This window comes from Galeopterus variegatus, unplaced genomic scaffold (assembly GCF_000696425.1).
Source record: "Galeopterus variegatus unplaced genomic scaffold, G_variegatus-3.0.2 Scaffold1966, whole genome shotgun sequence".
In the NCBI taxonomy this organism is placed as follows: domain Eukaryota; kingdom Metazoa; phylum Chordata; class Mammalia; order Dermoptera; family Cynocephalidae; genus Galeopterus; species Galeopterus variegatus.
Genome location: NW_007728077.1, coordinates 257,649 through 274,409, shown reverse-complemented (window position 1 = coordinate 274,409; position 16,761 = coordinate 257,649). Strand labels below are relative to the sequence as shown.

At 62.2% G+C, this 16,761-nt stretch overlaps 1 protein-coding gene across 2 annotated transcripts; it reads right to left on the bottom strand.

Annotated features, from left to right (window-relative positions):
- Positions 1-1,771: 1,771 nt before the first annotated feature.
- Positions 1,772-16,755, bottom strand: CHRNA4 (cholinergic receptor, nicotinic, alpha 4 (neuronal)). Of its 2 annotated transcripts, XM_008579847.1 has the most exons (6): positions 16,565-16,755; positions 14,943-15,094; positions 11,730-11,774; positions 11,537-11,646; positions 5,275-6,649; positions 1,772-2,167 (listed from the first exon to the last, which is right to left on the bottom strand). In XM_008579847.1, exons 1-6 carry the CDS (start codon positions 16,641-16,643, stop codon positions 2,042-2,044), a joined length of 1,887 nt encoding a protein of 628 aa, XP_008578069.1. In that variant the 5' UTR covers positions 16,644-16,755; the 3' UTR covers positions 1,772-2,041. The 2 variants fall into 2 exon arrangements, with proteins under 2 accessions (XP_008578069.1, XP_008578070.1); XM_008579848.1 differs by lacking the exons at positions 11,730-11,774; positions 14,943-15,094; positions 16,565-16,755 and having other exon boundaries at positions 5,275-6,513; positions 11,537-11,611.
- Positions 16,756-16,761: the final 6 nt, after the last annotated feature.

The window sequence follows — 16,761 nt, the reverse complement described above, 5'->3', positions numbered from 1 at the left end:
ACCCAGAAAAGAATGTCTGCAGCTGGGCCCAGCACCCAGGGCCGCTCTGGCAGCTACACACACATCTGGCAGCTGGACCCGCTTATGCAACACAGATCAAGGTACTTACATCTGCGACCTGCGGCCGACACTCTCCTCCGAGGCCTGGAGTCCCCTGCCTAGTCTCATGGTCCTGGAGTGAACTCACCCGCCTGGGGTCTCTCCCAACATTCTGGGTGCTCTGGCCAACGGTTAGGGGGCTGATGCCCAGGCAGCCCCTGGGAGCCCTGTGCAGGTCAAAGCCCAGCAACGGGGTCCTAAATGCCCTGGGAATACCGGGGGGTACTGGGGGACCCCTAGGATTTGGCACTTAGGTCTCCACATCCCATTTCTGGGCACAAGAACCTCCCCGGGCCTCTGACTCAGGGCCCTCCCCAGGCGCCTCAGGAGCAGCTGGCCAGCAGCTTGGCATCCAGAGGAGGCTTCCTATAGGTGGGCAGGCGTGGGCTGTGCGGGCCGAGCCTCCATCCACGTCACTGTCCAGCTGGGACCAGCAAGTGGAACCATGCGCTGAAGCACTTCCTGAGCACACGGTGCGTGTCAGCTCCAAAGGTCACTAAATTATTCATTCAATTCTCTCGAGCAACTCGTGACCCAGGCCCGGCACCAGGGGAGACCTCGGCACCAGGATCGAGGGACAGAACACAGTTTCTCTCTCCAAGCCCACCCTGGCTGGATGGGGGTCTGTACATGGGTGGGATGTGGACCAATCAGTAACCAGCCACCTGGGCCACCTTCCTCCCGCCAGGATGTCACGCCAGGGACAGGGTCCACGCTGTCCTTGCCTCTCCCTTCTGGGCACTTGGAATCACAGAAAGGCAGAGGCAGCACGTGCCCACCCCACTGGGGAACTGTGTGTCCCCAGGGCCCCTGGTGATGCGCAGCCCGCCTGGTGCTCATCTGCAGGTAGAGGCAAAGCTGGGTCCCAGGGCTGGGCCCACAACACCTCTGGGCAAAGTGGGCGGTGGGGTGAGGCCCCTCCTCAGCTCCATCCTGTGGATGAGCCAGAGGAACCCAGGGGGCTCCCCACCCCCACATGTCTCAAGGGCTTTCTGCCCATCCCCACTGCCAAAGGTCCCAGGGTATCCTGGTCCCAGAGATCCCCCTCTGGCCCCACCACAGCTACTGTGACAGGAAGTCCTTCCTCACATCTATCCAGAGCCCAGAGGGGATGTCCCAGGCCGTGCACAGAAGAGGAGACCTACAGGGGAGTCAGAGAACAGCCCAGAAGCTGGGGCCTGTAGGCAGCTCATGTCCCTCACAGTCCTGGGAATCATGAAATACAAGTGCCTGGGGGCCTGGGGGTCACTAGGCCCCTCAAAATGCTTTCCCATGACCCCCATAATGCCTCAAAGGCAGGTGCCTAGATTCCCTGGGGCCGAGGGTCGCTCACCTCTAGAAACCTGCCCCCCAACCTCCTCCAAGCAGGGCCAGGTCTACAAGGCTCCACCCCCAATGCCTCTCAGCCACAAAACCTGGGTTCTCACTAACTTATCCCAAAGAGAGCAAAATAAATCCCCGCTGGGACCCCCTCTTGGCTATGAGATTACATGCCTGCTGACTGGCCTTTCTGGAGTCAGATTCCAGCCCGAGGACCCCAGGAGTGGAAGGAGAAGTGGTCAGGCCTCAGGCTCGGGGAAAAGGGGCACTGGGGGCTGAAAGAGGACGGAGCCTCAGGGGCCCCAGGGAAGGTCAGGACAATGGACACACCGCCCCGTCAGCAGGTCAGGAGTCGATGAGTCTCCATGCTCTGGAGAAACTTTAATAGGACTTGGCCCGTGACGTGGCCCTGCAATGGAACTGCGCGTACCAGCGCCCACCCTTCCATCTTCCCAGGAGACAGTGGCTCCCTCCAAGGCCGTCCTACAGGGGACTCAGCAGATAGGGTGGGGGCAGCTTGGCAGATGGCGTGGCCCCACGGAGTCTAGGGGGTCCAGGGTGAGTGCCGTGGACACTGCTCCGCATCCCACAGGCGCCTGGGCCTCTGGCTCCCTGCTGGGTCCTAGATCATGCCGGCCAGCCAGGGCGGCAGGAAGAGGCCCACGGTCCCCAGCAGACAGACGATGACGAACATCCAGAGGAAGATGCGGTCGATGACCATGGCCACGTACTTCCAGTCCTCCTTCACCTGCAGACACAGACACGGTTACTGCCTTAGCCACCCTACACTCAGGCACCTGCGCCCAGGTGCTGCACAGGGTGGGCATGCACAGAGTGCTCGACCAGCTGAAGTCAGAGAAGCTGCGTGCTCGGCCAGCACTGCCGCTGCAGGGGCCAGGTGTCTCCGGAGCCCACCTGCTCAGACTTCTGGACTCAGACTGAGCAGAACTCCCGTGATGGCCCACATGGCCCCTGCACTGCCACAGGAGACGGGAGATTCTACACTGTGTCTCCACCCGATCTGTCTGGCAGTCTGTCGGAGCTGGAAGGGTGCAGAGAGGCTCACACTGGGAGGGGCACCGTGGAGGCCAAGTCCCCTCCCCATTCTGCAGATGGGGTGGTGAGGCCTGGAGAGTGGACACCACAGCTGCGGCTGGGCGGGGCGAGGGCCAGGAGCACGCTGGCTAGTGGCCTGACCACTGGGGAGAACACCCATGCCAGGCCCCACTGTCCATTCTGGCCTCCTGCCCGGGGATTCCACGGAGGTGGGGGGAGGAGAGCTGCGACACCTGCGGCTTCCAGGCTAGAGGGTGGACAGCAGCAGCCAACAAGCACAAAGCTGAGTATGTCCATCACCTGCAGTCACTCACTCAACCCTCGCCTGGACTGTCCCTTTTGTGCATGGGACGCTGAGGCACAGAATGCTAAGGGACAGGTCCATGGCTACCCATCTGTAGTTGAGAGTCGGTCCCAGCCCAGGCTCCTGCCGCTGCGCAGACACAGGGCAGCCACCTCCTCCGGGCTGGCCCGAGGAGCAAAGGCTCCGGGGAGGCCAACATGGCATCTCTAGGCCCCGTCCAAGGCCTGCAGTTAGAGGCCCAGCCTCCATCTCCAATGCAGCCCCTTTGCTGCTGCCCACACTGCTGCCCGCCCCTTCCTCCATCTGTCTTGTGTGCATGGTCAATGTCTAGAAGGACCCAGAATACCCCCCAAGCTTGGCTGGAGCTGCCCTTGGGATGGGCCAGGAGGGGGTGTCCTGGGCCAGCACGCCATGGACACGTGAGTGACAAGAAGAAGATGTGGCCAGTAGGGGCTTGGACCAGCTGTGGGACGAGAGGGCCCAGCAGGCCTGGGCCAGGGGCAGAATTTAGCTTTCCTGGTTTGGGGGCATCTGCTCTGATTTCTTAAAGTAATCATAGGCATCCTGATGGTTTTAAACCAAACTGAAATGTCCGTGTTTATTTACAGGAAACCTGAGAGCAAATGGGGTCACTTATAAATAAAAAGCCCCCAGGACTCCTGTTCCAGGAAAGACAGGGAAACAGGCGCCCGCGGTGTTATTTTTCTAATTCTCCTTTAATTCCTCCCGCTCTGTGTGCGGCGTCCCAGCCACCCTGAGGATGAAACGAGCGACTGACCAAAGCCTGCCCTGCTGTCCCCAGGCCCAGCAGCGTTGAAACTAGAACCAAGTCAGGCAGCCGGAGTGGCCGGCAGATAAGGGGTGTCTGGATGGGGATGCCCAATGGGCCGGGCTCCCAGGCCTCTGCGCTGACCCCGTTGCACTGCTGCCTGACTTCACTACGATTTTGATTGAACTTTGGAGGGTTAATGGTTCCTCAGCAGCCTGCACAGCTGGCACATCAGGGTCAGGGAGCTGTCCATCCTTTCAAGATCTGGCAGCAAAACATGGTCCCCGAGCCAGCTTCTCCCAGGCTGGTCTCTGTGACCCCAGAACTTTCTGGAAACCTCCAGAATGGCTTCACAGCCTCCTGGGATTCAGTGGGGTGTCTGTGTGAACGAGTCGAACTTTCTGGAAACCTCCAGAATGGCTTCACAGCCTCCTGGGATTCAGTGGGGTGTCTGTGGGATGAACGAGTGACTCACTCACTTCTCAGGTGTGGGGCACGAGCTCCTTCCTTTCCAGGGCTCGCTCAGCTATGGGGAGACGGACACCAGGTGTGTCCGAATTGCCAGTTGCAGAGAGCGCTCGGGAGCTGGGCAGAGGCAGATGCTGGCTGAGGGTCACTGTGGGCCTTATAGGTGACACCAAGAGGCCCGATGTCAGGCAGCCAATAGCGGCCAAGCAGGACTTGACCTCCCCTGCCCACCTGCATGCTGCTCCCTTCCCCACTGCTGTACTCTGAACTGGGGGCTCCACACCAGCCTGGACCAGTCCGAGCAGGCAGAGACCCCACAGGTGACAGGCGGACAACGTCTGTGCGAGGGTGTCCCCTGGTGGTGCGCATCGGGCAGAGCTGCCTCCCCCGGCCTCATGACTGCTGGTGTGTGAAACGCATGGAAGGGTGTGCAACTGCGGACACATGGCCGACACTCAGCAGAGGGGCACAGACTGTTCCTAAGGCCTCTGTTCAATTGACACTTGGAGTGTGAGGAGTGGGTAATGGGTGGGCCCAGGACCCCCGCCCCTGGCTGCCCAGACATGTTTGCTCAGATAACTGGCTCCCTGGGGTCCCTAGGTCCCCAAGGGCTGGGCTGGCATTCCGCCCCCACCCCGTGACTCTCCATTTCCTCTCCCCAGCTTGGCTTCATGGGGCCAAATGTGAGGGCAGTCTCAGACCCCAATCCTTCTCTCCTCCCAGGCTTTGGAGACTGCTCAGTCCCATCCCATTTTCCCACAGCCCCTCTCACCCTGGCCCCATGGTTCGGATGCCCTCGGGCCTCTCCACAGGTGCAGGTCAGAGGTAGAAGCATGGTTGGGAAAGATGCCATTGGCTGCAGCCTCACTGTGTTTTGGAGAAGGCGGGTGTGGGGTCCCTAGGCTGTCACTGGGCAGCAATCCCCAGGGGTCAGCAAGAGTGCCCCAAGACGCCCAAGGAAGACCTCATGTTGCACTGGAAAGACGGTGCCAGTAGACCCCCCACCCCCACCGAGGTTCCCTGTGTCCTGAAGCCTGAGGGGAGATGCTGCCATCCAGTCCCCACTAGCCTTGGGCCACCTGCCCCTACTCAGCCCCAGCTGTGCCCAGGGACTTGCAGCCATATGCAGGCAGCCCACAGCTGGGCAGCCTGGAGTCTGGGGCTGGGGCTCCTGGATTATTCCCCAGAGATGGAGAGCATCTGCTGTTCCATCTGTGCCAGGACTACTCCTGGACACAGCCATGGGGCAGGGACTTACCGAGAAATCTGTGTCTTCTGCCTTCAGGTGGTCTGCGATGTACTGGACGCCCTCAACGGCCCGCGTCAGAGCTGGTGATAGGGGTAGGGGCTGCAGTGGTGCTTTGGTGCTGCGGGCTTTGAGTGTGGCATTTGGGGAGGCCATGGGGGACTCCTTGCATGTGCATTTGCAGAGAGAAGGCTGGCCTGGGGGTGAGAGGTCGGCCGAGCGGGCCTTCAGAGAGGCTGGGGAGCCAGCTGGCTGGCCGTCCACCTGGGAGGCAGCACCGTCTCGGGGAACACAGTACTGGATGCTCCGAGACCGGCACCGGACGCCACCCTGCACTGCTTCACTGGGGCTGGACAGGTGCTGGACACTCAGGGACTTGGCTTTGGCAAGCTCTGGGGCCTGGGTGCTGTTGGCTGGGCGGCAGGGGCTGGGTGAGGGGCAGGTGCCAGCCTTCTTGGCCTCTGACGGTTGCAGACTGGGGACTTGGTCGGGGGGTGACGTGCGGGCAGGCTGGGGCTCGGCCGGTATGTCCAGGGGCATGCAGAAGGATTGGGAGGGCGATGGACCCTGGCTGCAGGCACCACTCTCCGTGCTGGGCACCCCCACAGGCTCGGGCCAGAAGTGTGGGGTGCTGGCCATCTTATGCATGGACTCGATGAGCCTCCTGCAGTTGTCCTTGACCACAGACGGCCGCTTCATGAAGAGCAGGCGTGGCACCACGTCCAGGAAGACCCTGCGCACCCAGGCGGGCATGGTGTGCGTGCGCGGGGAGCGGTGGTGCACATTGAGCACGAAGACCGTGATGACGATGGAGAGCGTGACGAAGATCATGGTGAAGAGCAGGTACTCGCCGATGAGCGGGATGACTAGTGAGGTGGACGGGATGATCTCGGTGATGAGCAGCAGGAAGACAGTGAGCGACAGCAGCACCGAGATGCACAATGTGATCTTCTCGCCGCAGTCCGAGGGCAGGTAGAAGACGAGGACAGTGAGGCAGGAGATGAGCAGGCAGGGGATGATGAGGTTGATGGTGTAGAACAGCGGCAGCCGCCGGATGACGAAGGCGTAGGTGATGTCAGGGTAGATCTCGGCGCAGCACTCGTACTTGCGGGTGTTGTAGGTGCCCACCGCGTCCACGATCACCCACTCGCCACTCTCCCAGAAGTCCAGCTGGTCCACACGGCTGTGCATGCTCACCAGGTCGATCTTGGCCTTGTCATAGGTCCAGGACCCGAACTTCATGGTGCAGTTCTGCTGGTCGAAGGGGAAGAAGGTGACATCAATGCTGCAGGAGCTCTTGTAGATGGCCGGGGGTGTCCACTGCACCCGCCCGTCATGGAACAGGTGTGCCTTGGTCAGGTGGGTGACTGCAAAGTCCCCGTCCGCACTGGGCAGGAAGAGGGAGAATGGAGGGCGTGAGACCCCCACACCCCCGCACCCAATGCCCCCACGTCCTGCTGCACCCCCATGCGCCTGCACATGGCACCGGCACGGATAGCACAGACAGGCTGGCAGCCTCGCCTGGGTCACAGCCAGTCACAGGCGGAGCATGCGGCCGGCTCATCACTTATCTGCACCTCGGTTTACCATCCCTGAGCAAGGGATATTGTGTGGCTTGGAGATCACGTGAAGGGTCAACGCCGTGCCTGACGCATGCAGGCAGACAGCACTGTTGGTGATTACTGTTATTCATGGGGCAGAGTGGGGTCTGGGGCAGTCTCCTGGCACCTCCTCACCAGGGTGCATGGTGTCCCCACACACCTGCACCTCAAGCAGCCAGGGACAACTACTGCCTTTGCTGTCTGCAGCACCGTGGGCCGCCATGGGAATTTCTCGCCCTGGCTTCCACTGGCGGCCATCTGAGGCCCGCAAGCACAGAGCGGAAGGCGGTGCTGCTGACTAGTCCTGCGGTGCGCTAGCCGGCAGCCTGGGCCAGTCCCTGCAGGAAGGGGAGCCCATGGGCCTGACAGTCTTGCAGGTGGTCAGTAGGCAGGGCAGCCATGGTCGTGGAAGTGGCCCCAGGACAACACGCGGCAGACTTCAGAGCTTTAACCTCCCAGGGAACAGCGTCTCGTCCCCCCACTGGGACTGGGCCCAGTCTTGGACCCTGGACCACCTACTTTTGCCCAAGACCGGGGAGGATGTTCAAAGCCACTGTGGGTGGCCCAGCCAGTGACATGCTTTCTATTAGCCCTGGGGACTTAGTGACCACCCCCCTGCCAGGGAGGATGAGGATGCCAGGGCCACACAAGTGAGGACGGAGCCCAGGTGGCCTAGAACATAGCAAGCTGGATGTGAACTCTGGCCCTTCCCTCTGCTGGGCAGACGCTGGTGTCCCGTCCACGGACCTGAGTGGTCAGCAGAGTGAGGGGTTGTGGTCCCTCGGGCCCCTTCGCCTGGTGGCAGAGCTCCCAGCCCTGGCCCCTGGGCATCACAGTCGCTATGCCCACAGATGCCACCAGCCGGTGGGGTGTGCCATATAGCACATTCTGGCACCAAGGCAGCTGGGCTCCTGGGGACTGGAGGACACTGGCCAGCAGCCCCCACGGGGCCCTTCTTTCTCCTGGAGTTGGCTCACGTCTCTACCTCCTCCACAGCTGGAAGCACTTGGTCCTGAGAGCCCCACACCCCATGCGTCCTGTGTGACCTACACCTTAGTTTCCCCACAACGACCAGGCTGTCCACTCTGACCCTGGGTTGGCGCCCACAGACCTGTGGAGGCAGCAGCCACTGTCCAAGCCCCTCTGGGCAGGTGCCACAGGCTTTGGCTCAGAAACACTGACGGGAAACCTTGCCCTTGTGTTCCTGAGCCCTGAAACCCAATCAAATTCCCATTAACAGCATTGCGTGCATGGCGCTGGTCTCACACTGCGGGGACGGTGGGGCCATGGCACAACCACTGGACCACAGGCACCTGTACCTTCTGTTTGCCTGGGCCCCTCGGCCCATCCCCCACCCACCTCATTCCCTGAGATCGGGCTTCAAGGCCAGGGCTTCCAAGGGCCTGGGGCAGAACCAGCCGCCACCCTGCTCCACTTTGTCTGCTCCTGCACACACAAGTCTCCAGCTGGCCCTGCACCCGACCAAGCCCTGTCAGGTCCTGACCAGTTACGACACCACAGCAGCTACCACTTGGAACCCTCAGGGACCTTCCCTTCCTGCAGCTGGCCCCACTGCTGGACCCTCAAAGTCACCAAGCCCTGAGCCCTGCCATGGTCTCTGTTGGTGCCAAGCCCGGCCCTCTGCCCCCCATAACTCCTCCAAGCCAACCCCATGCACTGCACTGCAGATGAAGGTGATCCCATGAGAGGATTCTGCACACGCACTTCAGTGAGGGCACAGCCTGGCTTTGGGGCAGAAGCCGAGGTTCCCTCTGGGGCAGGGGCAGAGTCCTACTGTGTATTTCAGTCCACGCAGAATCAAGGTCAAGTGTGCCGCCTCCTCCCCAGCCCCTCTCTCCAAAAGTCAAAGCCTCATCTCTTTGAGGAACAAATTAAAACATTCTCACACAGCAAATGAGAGACTCCTCCATTCATTCAGCAAATATTCTGCAAGGAGGACATTAGACGCTCTGTTAAGGAGCAGGGTGGGGCCCAGCCTCTGGGCAGGGGCAGGGAAGGTTCCAGGTGCTCACTTCCCCCCAGCCCTGGCGCTGGGAATCCATGCCGGGTTCCTGGGTCCCACCAGGCCCCTGGGTCTGTTTTTCTGCCTACAAGACATGAGCTGGGGCTCCGTCTTCCCCAGCACACTCTGAACGCCCAGCCCCCCATGCTCAGAGGGCTCTGGGACCCTCTGCTCCCCCTCAGTGGTAGATGGGGTGACGGTGCCCCAGGCCCGGCGTGTGCGTTGGTTGTGCTGCTCCCACGTCATGCTCCTACGTCATGCTCCTGTGCCGAGGGTCCAGCCCTGGCAAGGACCCAGGAGGGTGGAGGGGCGGCCCTGCGCCCTGCACCCTGCACTGGAACCAGACAGCCCGGCCAGGCACCCGGAGTGCCGAGGGTCCAGCCCTGGCAAGGACCCAGGAGGGTGGAGGGGCGGCCCTGCGCCCTGCACTGGAACCAGACAGCCCGGCCAGGCACCCGGAGGGAGCCATTGCATGAAGGCCTCTCCTGAGGCTGGTTCTGCCATGCCAGGTAAAGTCCCATCCAGCAGTTTCCAGTCCCATGTCCCAGCCCAGCACCACAGAGCACCAGGAATCCCGAGGGGCGAGGTCACGAAAGCTAATCCACCCATTCTGGGCCTGTGCACAGACCCACAGCGTAGGAGGTGGGAGCAGGTGTCTGCTCCAGAGCCCAGGATGGCCCACCCATGGGATGCTGCACACGTGGGGCCGTGGGAGACCCTCTGCCCACCCCAGAGAGCCAATCTCAAAGGAATCCCAAGTGGACAGCAAGGCCTCCAACCAAGGGGGCACCCCAAAGCCAAGAGAAGAGCCGGGGCTCCCCAGAGCCAGCAGAAGAGCCGGGGAGGCCCATCCAGCAGCGTGGGCTGACCACCAGCCATGCTCTGGTGAATAGCAGCCCAGCCAGCAGCTGCCTATTGCCCCTGGACATGGCCCTTCTCAGTGGCTGTGGCCAGAGCCCAGCTCAGCCACCAGCTCCAGGGTCCTTTTTGCCCTTACCCGGTGCCCAAGTCCCATCCAGAGAAAGCCTGGGTGACAAACCCAGCCTCCTAGAGAAGCTGGGAGTCCACCCCACTACCCCGTAAGTCCTGGCAGGGAGGAGAGAAACAAAGATTTGGGGTGGCCGCAGCCCCCGCCTCCTGAGCTGGGGTTCCGGTGGGGCTGGGGTCCTGCAGTCCTAGGGTTTGCAGTCCTGGAGGGCTGTGGTCCTGGGGGAACTGAAGTCCTGGGGGCTGTGGTCCTGGGGGTCTGGAGTCCTGCAGTCCTGGGGGGGTGTGGTCCTATAGGGGCTGCAGTCCTGGGGGGCTGGGGTCCTGGGGGCTGCAGTCCTGGGGGGGCTACAGTCCTGCATACAGGTTTCCAGAGCTGCTTATCTGCCAGGCTTATACCACGCAGGAGCTTCCAGTTCTCTCTGGAACACAAAAGTTCTCGTGTGCCAAGTAGGCCACTCTGGGTGGATTCGGTGGCAAGGCCAGAGGTGGGTTGCTGGGAAGATTTCCGGGCTGTTGTTCAGATTGGGAGGCTTGTGGAGGGCAGAGAACCTGTCCTGAGCAAACAGCAGTGACCCCCAGCCACGACCGCCTCTGCGGTGCGTCCTGGAACACTACCTGGAGCTCTTCCCACTGCCATTACCGGAGTCAATTAAGTGGGGAGAGCAGCCCAATCGTTCTCAATCAAAGAGGGACGTTTGTAGGTCAGGTGGATGCCCCGCTCCTGGAAGGGGCTATGGCAGATGGCAGAGACCAGAGGAAGGTGTTTCCATTTATCTGTAGGTGCTGCAGGACCCGCTCCTGCCCAGGCCCTGTGCCTGCAGAATCATCCCTGGTTGGGGTGAGCTCAGAAAGGGATGGTGGCCCTGGGCTCAGGGTCCTGGCGAGGGTCCCCAGGAAGGACAAGTTTAAGGACTCCAGCCCTTTGGAGGCCACTATCTGCCATGCCAGTCCCTGGAGATGCAGCCTGCCTTCCAAGACAGAAATATAGAAATACCGTTCACAGGACCGAATTCAGCTGAGCCTCCCGGGAACCTGCCGAGCTCGGCTGAGCCTGAGGCTTTGTTTGCTCGAGCTGAGCGGGATGAGCTGGGCCTGCTGACCCGGCGATGTCCACGGGGGCGGGGGGCCCACGGGAGCTGCTGAGGACGCAGATGGGAGGCAGAGGCGGTGCTGACATGGGAGCAGACTGTTCTGGGGACCTCGCCCCCTTTCCAGAGCACCCCTCCTCCCCACCGTGGTTTCAGAATGTGAAGCATGTATGGCGGGGGCCACGTGCCTGGGGTGGAGGCTGACTAAAAATCCCTTCAGCCCAAAAGCCCCGCAGTCATTGCTGGGGCAGGGGGTCTGACTCCCCTTTCCTGCCAGTGCCAGGATGTGGCCCCCAAGGCCCCAGGGCCAGTTCCAGCAGGACAGTGTCCCCAGATGCCAACAGCCACATTCAGGCCCCTCTGGCTCCCACGCTCTGGACCACAGCCCCTGGAACATCCTCGGCCTCTTTGCTGGCCTGGGGGGCCCTTCCCCCCAGACACCCCAACATCTCCATGACTCTGGCCCTATTCTCCCTGGGTCCGGCCTCAGCCCTGGCTGGTGCATGCCAGTCTGGGCCACACTGGGCCAGGCACTGGCCACTCCTCCCCACCGCGCCCCGCCAGGGACTCACTTGTTGTAGAGGACAATGTCAGGCCGCCAGATGAGTTCAGAGGGGATGCGGATGGAGGTGACGTTCTCGTAGTCGGCCGGGTCCCAGCGCAGCTTGTAGTCGTGCCACTCCTGGGCGGGTGGGAAAGCCACAGGGTCAGATGAGATGGGCATGGGGGGAGGGGCACAGGGGAGGGTGCTGCTCCCGCACTCACCTGCTTCACCCATACGTTGGTCGTCATCATCTGGTTTTTCTCGTCCTAGGCACAAAGGAGAAAGGAGCTCGTGTCACCCTCCGTGGCGGGTGCCTCCCTCTGGCGCTGAGTTTCCTTATCCACAGCCATGGGCACAGGGCGGGGCCAGGGCTGGACACACCTGGTGGGCCGCCTCAGGAGGGAGTGAGTGCCTCATCCCTGGAGACTGCCAAACCCAGGATGGTGGCCCGAGGGGACTTAGAGATATGGGGACAAGGGCCCCTGAGCCTTTCCAGAAGGAAACTGGGAACAAGGTCTGGCTGACTTCACAGGCCCCCTGCCAAGTGCGGGTGGGTGGGGAGAGAAAGTGGGGCTCCCAGGCTGCTTGCGGGAGCCTCCTTGCCCACCTTGATGGCTCTACCCACCCGCATGGCTCCCTCCCGGCTCCTGGGGGCAGCCCCTTGTAGGTGAGGACCCCAGGTAAGCCTGTACCTGCTCCCTCCAGCAGCCATCAAAGCCACCCCTGGCCAAACTGCCCCTCCAGGACCTGAGCCTTGTGACCTGGGGTGGGGGGATCAGGAGACCCTGGCTGGCTGCACCTCAGGTCACTGTGTCCAGCTGAGAAGGGCTAGACTGCTGTCCACCTCCCCTGCTTGCAGCACCCTCCCCCACAGCCTTTATTTCCCTTCTGGGTCATGATCCATCCGTCACGCTCCTGAAGAGGAGCAACTAGTTTAAGACCTGTGCTCTGGCAGTGAGACTCCAGGACAGGGTGGAACATTCTGGAGAAGAATGCCAGGCTCAGGGTGCATGGGTCTGCAGGGACAGGAAGCCCATCCCCGGTGTCCTCACACCCCACTCTGTGGGTGCTGAATGCCAACCTCTGGGAGGCCACAACCTCACCCCTGCCCACTTGGCACTCCAGGGGACCAGGGACATCCCTGCATGGTTTTGGAGAGCAGCACTCAGTCTCCCTCAGAAAGCAGGGTGCCCACGGGCACTGAGGGTGGAGGCTCCTCCCCTGCAAGGAGGGGTCTAGAGAGGAGGGCCACACGGGATGTTGAGGACAGCATCTTCTGCAAGGTGGCTTCCCACCCTCTAAGCAGCCAACTTGTGTCCTCATCAGCCCCTCCAGAGACAAACAAGGCTTTGTCAGGAAAAGCTACTTGAGCCCAAAAACCACATGATCGTCAAGTCAGAAAAGCATCTTGGTGCCTAAAACAGGACTGGGGTGGGGGTGGGGGTACTCGCATCCCCAGGCGCTGCTGTGCGACGAGGGGCTACACACCCCTGAGTCCCCAGCCCCTGCTCTTGGCCCTTCCTGCTCTCCAGAGGAGCCACCAGGCAGGTCACCAGCTGCTCAAGCCAGTCCCCTCCCTGGAAGGACGCCGAGGAGCGGTCACATAGGCAGCTGCCTGGCCTTGGCAGAGCCACCCTCTCATCCCCACATGACCTCGACCCTGCATGTATGAAGAAGCTGGGGACAGCCAGCCCCACCCCATGCTGGGCCCCAGGGTCCTCAGAACAAGCTTCCCATGGCCAGGCCTGGCCTCTGGCCCGAGCGCCCAGCCCTGCAGCCTCATACCCCAGGTGCCCTTGAAGTGGCGGACAGACACGGTGGTTGACATACTCTCAGGTACTGTTTCACGAGGACTCAACACTAGCCCAGGCAGGGCGGGAAAGCGCTGGGGATTCCGCAGACTCCTCTGCAGCCCATGCTGGGCATGAGCTCACAAAGGCAGCACACAAGCCCTCCCTCCCACACAGAGATCCCCGTGACGGCGTTCCACATCTGCAGCAAGGACACGAGACCCTTGGAGGGGGCACAGGTGGGCACCAGAGTGGAAGCCCATGGACCCCAGCCCCTGGAGGGCCCCCCACCCACACACACAGCTTCAGCCTCGGGCCAGCACATGAGAGCTGTGAGCACACATGTGTGTGCCTGTTCCCATGTGTGCGAGCCAGCCCCAGGGCAGAGAGCAGGGCTGGGAGCTCCTCCGGGTCCCCCACCAGAGTCTTAGCACTGGGTGTGCTCTGAGCCTCAGGGTCTCCTGGGCAGACAGGGACTTCTGCAGCAGTGTGAGGAGCAAGAGCCAGCCCTGAGGCTGGGCGGTGGGGTAGCAGGCCCCAAGCCTGAGCAGCCACCAGCGGCCACCTCTGCATTTTGTCTGCAAACCTCAGCAGGGCTGAGGAAGCCTGTACATCTTGCACTGTCTCTGGCTGGGCCCCAGCTGGGGACACTTCATAGGAACCACTCAAGGGCCAGTTCCAGGACACTTGAGTGTGGGGGTCTGGGTGGCTGACTCTGGACCGGAGTCTCCATGCACAGCCCTGTGCAGGCTACTGCCACGGCAGGGGCAGTCTCTCTATGGGAATGTGACTGCAGTCCCCCACAACCTCCAGGGCCCCTGGGATGTCTCCCACGCAGCCTGAGGTGGTGCAGCAACCCTCACCCATTTCACAGGCAGGACGCAGGGTGGCTGAGGGCCACCAGCATGCCCGGCACCAGCCCAGAGCCTCTGGAAGAAAGGAAATTCTCCCCCAAACCAGTGGCTCCTCTCCTGACCAGCAGACCTGGGGTCCTGGAAGGGTGTGGGGTGGGCCTTTGGGGATGTATGCAGTCCCTTCAGCAGGTAAATGCCCCTCCCCAGATTCAGGCTCCCTCTCTGGACCCAGCAGGCTGTGATTTAGCAGCAGGGACAGGAGCTGGCTGGATCCCAGTGTGGAAAACTCAGGCCCTTCCAAACCCAGCTGGGCTTCCACCTCCCCACTGGCTCCCAGAGCTACTGCCGCCAGCATCAGGCCAGAGCCCACCCTCCGAGACCCAGCACGAGGGGCAGGGCCTTGTGCTGCTGGAACCTCCACCAGGCCAGGTACCCCAGACGACGGTCCCACCCAAAACAGAGCAGCTGAACCTAGCCAGGAAATGTAGAACTGTCTCCGCTGTTCCTCAACCCGGCGACCCCGGACAGAGCCAGACTTTGTGATCCAGCTGTGAGCCTGAGGGCGGGCCTTGGTTGGTCTGGTTCAGGCTCTGGGTGTGGAAGCAGCATCTCTATCCTGCACATGGCTCCGGGCTTCTCCCTGACTGCAGGGCCCCTCGGGCTCTGGCTCACAGCCACATAGAGTGAGCATCCCCAGCCACTGCTCTGCAAGGCCATTCCCAGACACAGAGCTCCCTGTAGCGTGCTCCAGTCACCGTGTGTGACAGCCCATGGCCCAGCCCCCACCTACCACGTCGATGAGCTGTGCAATGGACAGGCCGAAGTGGACAAGGACCACGTCTGAGATGTTGGCCACTGGCCGGGACCACTTGTTGTAGCCAGAGAAGAGTTTCTTCAGGAGCCGCTCCTCGGCGTGGGCCCGGGTCTCCACGTGGCTGTTCACTGCGAGGACAGGTAGATGAGGGGCTCAGGTGCAGGGAGATGGGTGGCCATCCAGGCTGCCCCATGCAGGCCATGCTCAGCCACATCCGCTTCCTCTTGGCTCCTCATGAGCACCACCTGCCACCTCAGGACCCTTGCACTAACGTCCCCACCCCCCACTCTTGACCTTGGTGCCTCCTCTACCCCAGGTGTAAATGTAACTTCCCCAGGGAAACCTCCCAGGCCATCCAGCTGGGCAGGCCCTGCTAGCACCTCCACACCAGCACAAAGCCAAATATGCACCCTAGAAGCACTGATTTGAGTATGTCTTCCCATCAGGCCATGATGTCTGAGGCAACGGCTGCATCTCCAGTGGCCAGCAAGGTCAAAGGACACAAGGTGATAACATCAAACGGAAGGAAGCGGAGGCTGGAGCCAGCCCAGGCAGGGGGATGGGGAAGAGGGCTTCCTAACACTGCTGGACCGCACCAGCTCTCAGAAGGAACCGTCCCTGATGCCTGAGGGGCCTTTTAAGTGCAGACCCTGACAATGAGCTGGGCACGTGTTCCTGGATGGACACACAGAATGCCCTCCATTAGTGACTCTGCAGTGAGCCCCCCAGTCTGCTGCCTGGGGAGGGGTCCCTCATTCAGCCCAGCCCCATGGGCACATCTGTGGTCCCACTTATCATCACGGGGTCTCCCCACGGGGCCCGAGGGCCTCCCTGCCTCCCCTGGGTGGCTGCATCATGAGGCAGTTGGGGAGCAGGAAGGGAGGCCCCTGCTACCTGCTCAGCCCTGCTCACCTGAGAGTCACAAGCAGGACCTTAGGCTAGGGTCAATCCTAGAACTCTGGGACCCTTGACTCCCAGCCCGGAGCCCTCACCCCCGACCTTGTTCTTCCTGATCCCTTTGACCAGTAAGGTGCAGCCCACTCCTCCTTGGGAGGTTAGGGGGTTAAATTCCCTCCACCAAGCCCCTGAATGGGGGTGGGGGCTCAAGGTGGCTGCCCAGAGGATGGGATGGGAGGGGAGAGGGAGCGAGGGAGCCGGAACTTCCCTGTTCCAGCGAGCCTGGGGAAGCAGAAATGGTTGCGTGGGGACTGCCAAGGGCAGCCCACCTCTCTGGTCCTCTAAACCGGGAGCAGGCACGGGGGTCTACAGGGAAATTTGGCCGGGTGGATGGGGGAGCGCGAAATGGGCGCTGCCTCTACCCAAGTTGGAGCTTCTGGGTCCGGCTCCCGAAACAGCAGCGGGAACCCCCCTACCCACCCACCCAAATCCCCTCTCCCGGCATTCGTGGACGGGTTAACTCCTTCCTCGCCCGGGCTCAGCCGGCGCCGCAAGACAGCTGGTGCGTCTCCGGGGGTGCGGGAGCCTCCGCGGCCGCCCCATTGCGCGCACCCGCGGCTTGGGACCGCGGCCGGGATCTTCCCCTCCTACGGCTCCGGGGGTCGGGCGACAGGGGTCCCGTGCAGCGCCCCGAAACTTACCGGGCAGGAGACCGGCCCCCAGAAGCAGCAGCAGCGGCGGCAGAAGCGGCGGCGGCGCCCCGGGGCCCCCGAGCTCCATGGCGCACGAGAGGGCTCTAGACGCGGGCGGCTCCCGACTCCGCCGCGCCCCCGCTCCGAGGCCCGCGCACGCCCAACTTCATGCCCCCGCGCCGCGGGCCGCTCCGTTGCCGGCCGGC

Excerpts from the sequence above, each read along its gene's own strand:
- CHRNA4 (XM_008579847.1), bottom strand. The coding sequence starts at position 16,643 with ATGGAGCTCGGGGGCCCCGGGGCGCCGCCGCCGCTTCTGCCGCCGCTG. Across the intron at positions 11,775-14,942 it reads TTGCACAGCTCATCGACGTG|GACGAGAAAAACCAGATGAT; the intron begins GTAGGTGGGGGC and ends CTTTGTGCCTAG. Across the intron at positions 11,647-11,729 it reads CCAACGTATGGGTGAAGCAG|GAGTGGCACGACTACAAGCT; the intron begins GTGAGTGCGGGA and ends CCACCCGCCCAG.